This window comes from Lygodium microphyllum, chromosome 20 (assembly GCF_053477565.2).
Source record: "Lygodium microphyllum isolate KBCC chromosome 20, Lygodium_microphyllum_v1.1.10, whole genome shotgun sequence".
Classification (NCBI taxonomy): Eukaryota; Viridiplantae; Streptophyta; class Polypodiopsida; order Schizaeales; family Lygodiaceae; genus Lygodium; species Lygodium microphyllum.
This window is the reverse complement of record NC_141154.1, coordinates 66,359,371-66,366,656: the sequence shown is the minus strand read 5'-3', so window position 1 is coordinate 66,366,656 and position 7,286 is coordinate 66,359,371. Positions and strand designations below refer to the sequence as shown.

Genomic DNA, 7,286 nt, shown 5'->3' with positions numbered 1-7,286 from the left:
CTCTCTCTCTCTCTCTCTCTCTCTCTCTCTCTCTCTCTCTCATCAACATTTAATTCGCATGAGATTGCAACTGTAACAATGGTTTCACATGCATAAGGAAGCATTAAAAGAGTATAGTTATTAGTACAATTGAAATGATTTTGCAATGTATGAACTTAAGCAATTCAATGAGCTATAATGTATGATATGCTTGACATACTTTCTTCTAGACTCAAGCTCAATATATGCTCTATTACTAATGTAGTTTCTCTGGGCTTTCTTGCCCAACCATGCAAACAACTTTTACCCAAATTTCTCTAGAAGAATAACTATGCATTTGTGTCTATCCATTTTATTAAGGATGTGAGTCATATCTTGTATCATATTTCCAATTAAGTCTATATGCTTGGGTATGGATTATAGGCCTTAACTTTTTACTCTAATAAGATGACATACTTTCTTCTTGACTCAAGCTCTCCAAATACGCTCCATTGGGTACATAGCCTTTCTAAAATCTTTGCTTGTAGATCATTTTTTTCTTCTAATAGAAGCTCCTCATGTCATATTTCAAGATATAATCGTATTTTGGTGAGTTAGCCTTGTAAGCTGATAACACACACACACACACACACACAATCATGTTACAATCATGTTTAAAACTTTCCCTTTCTTTTACAACTTAGAGAGATAAAAGATAGTACAAGCTTTATTGAAGAGGATAAAGCTTATATGGTTAACTTTATAGCATGCAAACTTGCAAAAACTTTATATAGTAAGTATACTTTTTGGTAGATATGCACGATAGGTGTATTAGGGTTTAAACTTTCATTACATTACCTACTTCATTTTGCAAGTGAAAACTCATGATATATGTTTAATAAGGCATGTGTGTGTGTGTGTGTGTGTGTGTGTGTGTGTGTGTGTGTGTGTGTGTGTGTGTGTGTGTGTGTGTGTGTGTGTGTGTGTGTGTGTGTGTGTGTGTGTGTGTGTGTGTGTGTGTGTGTGTGTGTGTGTGTGTGTGTGTGTGTGTGTGTGTGTGTGTGTGTGTGTGTGTGTGTGTGTGTGTGTGTGTGTGTGTGTGTGTGTGTGTGTGTGTGTGTGTGTGTGTGTGTGTGTGTGTGTGTGTGTGTGTGTGTGTGTGTGCGTGCGCGCGCGCGCGTGCCCCACCAAACTTACATCCACACATAAAACAACCAACCTCTCTAAACGCCCACCAAACTTATCTCGATACCTAAAAAGACCAACCTCTTTAAGTTTTGATTCCCTCTTCCCCTATGCCACCAATACTCAAAGTCATGACCCTCTAGCCTTGCAAAATGTTGACCACATCCCTCCCAAATCTACTTGCACCATTCAACAACCATAGTTGCCTTCCCATCAATCCTAACCCCTTGGCCCCTAAAATACTAGACCCCTTAACTAGACCTTGCACAAGAGCCCTAACACCTACCAAATACATAATGATCCCCCCCCCCCCCCCCCCCAACAAAGAAAACGAAAACTTAAGTCCCAACACTCACCCCGCCATTAAAAATCATAAAACTCCATCCTCAAAACATGTTGTAAAGTGTAGGATTCTTGCATGCACTTCTTGGGGATTGATGCTACACTACTATTATTATTAGTTGGAGTTTTTCTTGGTAAGAAAAATCCAAAGCATATATTTCCTTACTAAATATGGCATGACTTTGTATCCAAGCCATAGAACCAAACGTATACAATACTATGTGTGGATTCTCTTGCTATCATAATTGTGTCTTAGGACATAAAGTTTCCTAACTATTAAACTTAAGACTAGGCAACAAAGTCTTTGTGTTTTATTTGATTAATTAATTGGTGAACTATATTCCAAATTAAATTCTTTCCTAGTCACTTTAGAGATTTAATGCACAATTACTTACATTTGTCATCTAATTATTCTCATTGATGTTTACTTTCATATAAGCTTGGTCTTTCAACTTAGCCTCCACTCTTCCCTTGGAATATGCCCTCGTGATTATATCACCTAGTTAAAAGTATAGTGGTTTGTCTCTCTCGTTATTAGGGTTTTGCACATTGTATACACGTAGTGTTCCATTTGTTGCATGTAAAGTACGTTGCCTACCCTTTTTTGTAAGCAAAGGGAAGTTGTTCTATGATAGCATGGCTCCTTTTGCTCACAAAAAAGTGAAGTGAGAAACATGTAGCCTCACAAGCCTTGCAATGATGCTAGTCGTATGAATCATAGTTAAGTGGGACTTGCCCAACATTGCCGGCTAGGCTAACTAGTAGAAAGGTATGCTTGCATAGAAGGTATTCTATTTATTACCCAAATAGTTTAGCACAAAACGAGGCATATGCAATGTACTAGTCATATAGATACTTCTTTTCTTAGAGGCCCCTCAAGAGTTACTTTATCCAAACCCACTTATGAGTGCTCTCATATCCAAGGCCCTTAAGGAAAGAACCCTCCTCTATCCAAAACTTTTAAAGTAGATTTAGTAGAAAAAACCCTTAATAGACATGTAAGTAAACCTACACATACATCGTAAGCATGATGTATGAGCATGCCCTTGTGCCAACATCAATAAATACACAAAAATACAACCATGTGAGTGGGGTCAATATGCCTGAGATTAGACTATATGCCCATGAGTCCTTTTCTACCTAGCAACATGCATCAAAAACATTGATCTCTAGAGTTGCATTGAGCTTACATGTGCATTTATGTGTTTAATAATTTTAGGAGTGTACTATATCGTTTAAGATGCATTAACTTAATATACATTAATTTGTAGTCAACATGATATTAACAAACTCCTGTAACACCAAGGTAGCACATATAGAATGTGTATGTACATGTATATGTGTATGTGTTTATATATTTGAGAGAGCAAGTGTGAGAGAGTATTGTAACAAAATAGGTCCAATGAATAGAAGAAAAGTAAACCCTAGATCAATTATTAAGTTTTACTCAATCAATCCTTACACATAGTAATCCTTTAAGACAAATAGTAACAAAACCATAAAACAAAAAGCGACAAGTGAAAAGTAGCTCGCGTGCGTGCGCGCGCGCGCACACACACACACACACACGAGAGAGAGAGAGAGAGAGAGAGAGAGAGAGAGAGAGAGAGAGAGAGAGAGAGAGAGAGAGAGAGAGAGAGAGAGAGAGAGAGAGGAGGAGGAGGAGGAGGATGAGAGATTCTTAGTATAGTTTATGGGTTGTTACATTTATGTGATGTTGCTGGCTCAATTTGTGAGGATAATATGCATGCCATGATAAGCTCAATATGAATAGAAATCATAATTTAATGTGTTTATTTTTTTAGAAACTTTGAGAAATGGTCATAAGGTTTTGTTGGAGATAGAGTTAGTTTTAATCCAATAAATTTAGTCTTTCGCTCCATATACAATATTGAATGTCACATCCGTATATTTTACATTTTCATGCATTGAATATAGATAGTATTAGTGTAAGTTGTCAAAGCATTCGAACTTTTAGTTATGTTTCTTATTATGAATCTCCCATGGACCCTCTTACCACATGAAACGTGTCTAGGGACGCCAGTGCAAGGAGTCGAAAGAACGCCTGCACGAAGCGCGGGGAGAACGCAGGCGCGTGCGTGTGTGTGTGTGTATGCATGTGTGTGTATACAATAATGGATTATGGAATGGTTGAAGCTTTGAGACAAAGCGTGGCCACTGGCCACAATTATGTTTTCATTGATATTTTCGATTCTGTCTGGACTTGATATTTTCATTGCGTCTTTTCGCTAACACCCACGAGGCACTACACCATCAGGCTCCCGAGTCCCTCTCTCTCTCCTCCGAGTCCTCTCTCTCTCTCTGTCTGTCTGCCTGTCTCTCTCTTCTTCTCCCGATTCCCGACACACACACGACTGCAGGCCTCAGAGTCCCAGCACGCTCCTGTTTCTCATCATCATCTGCTGTTCCGAAAACCCCCCCCCACCCAATGGGTGCCGAGGTCTCACCTGATCAGCCCTCCTGTAATTCTGAGCTCTGATCCTCTCATTCCTCATTTCAGACCACCTTCTGCCTATAATTTCTGAGGATTTTTGCAGGCTGACGCCCTCCGCCTTCAGGCCTGGTACATGGACGATTCCCCGCACGACCAGCGTCTCCCCCATCATCTCGACCCTCAGCAATTCGTGTCTCCTGAAAAGCTAGACGGTACTTGTCCACTCAGAATTCAAGTCATTTGAGATTTTGCTTGACTGCTTAATCAGGATTCAAGTGCTTGTGTCTTCACATCTTTGCCTGACTGCTCAATCAGAATTCAAGTGATTTAAGATTTGAATCATACATCAAATGCTGAAACTTGCCGGTTTTTGTCATTCCTCTCAGCATTTCCGTTCGAATGTTAGCCTCTTACTTGCGAGATGCTGCAATTGAATGGCCAGAATCCAATTGAATGGCTACCATTTAGTCTTATAAAATGGCACTTCGGCATACGCTTAGTCCAAATGGTTTGATGGTTGAGACACCCATTACTCACGCATATGCTGTGAACTGTGAAACTTGGGGATTTTGCAAAACATATCAAATGTCAGCCATTCAACTGCACGATATCACAATCGAATGGTTGAAGTCTAATCACGCAGCCTGTCTTGTATCTTAAAAGATGTCATATGGCGTACGCTTATGCATTTTCATAATGAGGTTTAGCTGCAGATGTAGATTGCACTATTATTTGCAATCATTCTATCTGCTTGTGTGTTTTGGTGCCCAAGTTTTCCATGGATAAATCACCCTTGACCACAGAATTACACAGCTAACCTTTTCGCAATACTATGTGCACACTGTCAGTTTTCCCCATATTTGTCATTTATTGAGAATGTGGTTTTCAGTAAGCAACAGCCCAATCCTCTCTGTCTTACAGAACTAGGAGTGCTGAATTGGGTTTTAAATGCGGACGACTATGAAAACAACCCTGAATTGCAGAAGATCAGGAAGGATAGAGGGTATACGTATCATGTAAGTCATTTGTCTATTTTCGAGCATGGCTTTCAAGTATGTATCTTATGGCCACACTGAAATTGTGAGGGAGACCATCGTACTTGATCTGCAACAGGACATTGTGGATGTGGCTCCTGACAAGCTGCCCAATTATGAGCTGAAACTGAAGACTTTTTTTGAGGAGCACATTCATACAGATGAGGAGATACGTTTTGTACTTGATGGCAGTGGTAAGTGTTTATATTTGTCCCATGCATCAATGGGTAACATTATCTTATTGAGTCTTTAAATGATTCGGTTGAAAAACATTGTTGAAGAGAGCATACTTTTATCCATGATGTTTTCCTTCATTAGCTGTACCTATTGCATTCGTTTTACCAGAACCACTGACTTACTGCATTTGCTAGGCTACTTTGATGTGCGGGACTTTGATGATAGGTGGATTCGAATATGGACAAGGAAAGGGCATTTAATCATTCTTCCTGCAGGCATATATCATCGTTTTACTTTGGATGAAGGCAATTATGCCAAGGTTTGAGGTTTTGACCTAAGTGACGGTGAATTTTCATAGTCCTCTTCCTATTGCATGGCATTGATATGCAAAGATAATACTCACATGCCAGGTTCTCAGGCTTTTTGTTGGTGAGCCAGTATGGACTCCTTACAATCGCCCTCAAGATGATCACACAGTGAGGTAAAAAGAGAAGCTCGTTGTTTTCTCATTGAACACAAGATTTCTAAGAAAAGCTTGTTTTTTATTGGTAAGCATGCACAAAGGTTGCTGGTTCTAGTTTCTTGCTGTGAGTGACCAGTACACGTTTCTACTTAATGTTTTGCAGTGGCTTGACATCTATAGTAGGTGTAATCCTAGGACTGATGAATACTTTCTACTGCTGATTCTGCAATGCAATCCTCATTACTTATATTTGTATCTCTTAATCCCTTGTCATTAGTAGCCTGGAAAATATCTTGCAAACTAGACAACAATTCCTTGTGTATTGATGGTCAATCAAGTGTTCACAATGCACTCATTCCTATTCATTTAGCAATGACCAGACCTTTGCTCTATCTGTAAGACCTTATTGTACCTTAGGTTCAGCTAAGAGGGACTGCCAGTGCCAGCATGCTGAACACAGAACCTATAGTACCCTAAGCGACTGTGCTTTATGAATGCAGTGCAGTATTCGCCATACAAAGACTTCTTTTCTGACAAGGGTTTTTAATTAATGGCTTGTTTGATAAGAGCTTTTAACTATTAATAGCTTGTTTCTTTCTAGTGGCCTCTGGATTGTTTGACCATTTTGGTACCATTTACCCTCTCACTGACAGTCAAAGTACTTTGGCTACAAGTAATCACTCGTGAGAGCTGTTGTGTGTGCTCTGTTGCTAATCGGTTTGGGAATAATTTGATCATTTCTCTCTTGAGAATGTGCTGAATCTTTTAGTTTCTGTAGAGGCTATTGAAAGTGCACCAATAATATTAACAAGAATGCCATGGTGCAGGAAAGAGTACATCAAGTCTTTCAAGAAAGACCAGTAGGATGGACTGCTTTGCTTTATCAGCAAGGGAGAAACAGGAGCAGATCACCACAGTGGTGGAACTGTAACACTAACTAAACTTGCTGCTGTACTGTGAAAAATGCATTTTTCCATTGTGGGTCTAATTTCAGAGGAGAATAAATAAAGGCATGATCTCCTGTGAATGTCTATTGAGATGGAGAATAAGGTTAACTCTTTTTAAGGCACTGCTTCTGCAGATATGTTTTGTGAGTCAGTACATATAGCAAGAATGATACAATTGCTTGTACTGCTTCTCCAGATGGAGGGCTAACCATTTACTGCCTCATATATTGCTACTGGCTTTTTGACATGGACGAGTCATAAGCATTGACCTCATTGTTTAAGATCTCATAACATGTATACAAACAGCTTGAAGCCATTGCAGTGGTGATGTGGGTATGTACAATGTTATATAACTATGAGCATTTTTAAAGATTGATGGTACAAAGTTTCCAACAACAACACATCAGTAAGCATGCAGTTATTAAAGAGTTGATTCTTTTTTGTTTGTTTTCTATTTGTGGGGTGGGGTGGGGCAGCCCGGTGTGGGCGATTAATGGTAGCCAGTGTACTGTGTTAGTGAGCTCACTAGTTAGATGTAACACGAGTTTTTGGCTTTTTCCAATATTCACTATTGGGATCTGCTAGTCAACCCAATATCTAAATCTTTAGTCTTCTTATATGTAAGAATGGGCAAGCACAAGAAGAGAAAAAGTAATCTAAAATTTAATGCAACATGTCCTCTCTTATAAATAATTAAGCAAAAGGCTTGTGTGTGGTGCTTGTCA

At 39.3% G+C, this 7,286-nt stretch overlaps 1 protein-coding gene across 1 annotated transcript; it reads left to right on the top strand.

Moving 5' to 3' along the window:
• Positions 1–3,731: 3,731 nt before the first annotated feature.
• LOC148018977 (acireductone dioxygenase 3-like) lies at positions 3,732–6,946 on the top strand. Its single transcript, XM_087701487.1, has 7 exons — positions 3,732–3,946; positions 4,044–4,152; positions 4,862–4,956; positions 5,054–5,168; positions 5,346–5,470; positions 5,562–5,632; positions 6,442–6,946. The coding sequence occupies exons 1-7, from the start codon at positions 3,935–3,937 to the stop codon at positions 6,476–6,478; spliced, it is 564 nt and encodes a 187-aa protein (XP_087557613.1). The 5' UTR covers positions 3,732–3,934; the 3' UTR covers positions 6,479–6,946.
• Positions 6,947–7,286: the final 340 nt, after the last annotated feature.

Coding starts and splice junctions, on each gene's coding strand:
- LOC148018977 (XM_087701487.1), top strand. Junction 4,153..4,861: donor GTCTCCTGAAAAGCTAGACG/GTACTTGTCCAC, acceptor TCTGTCTTACAG/AACTAGGAGTGCTGAATTGG. Junction 5,471..5,561: donor ATGAAGGCAATTATGCCAAG/GTTTGAGGTTTT, acceptor CTCACATGCCAG/GTTCTCAGGCTTTTTGTTGG.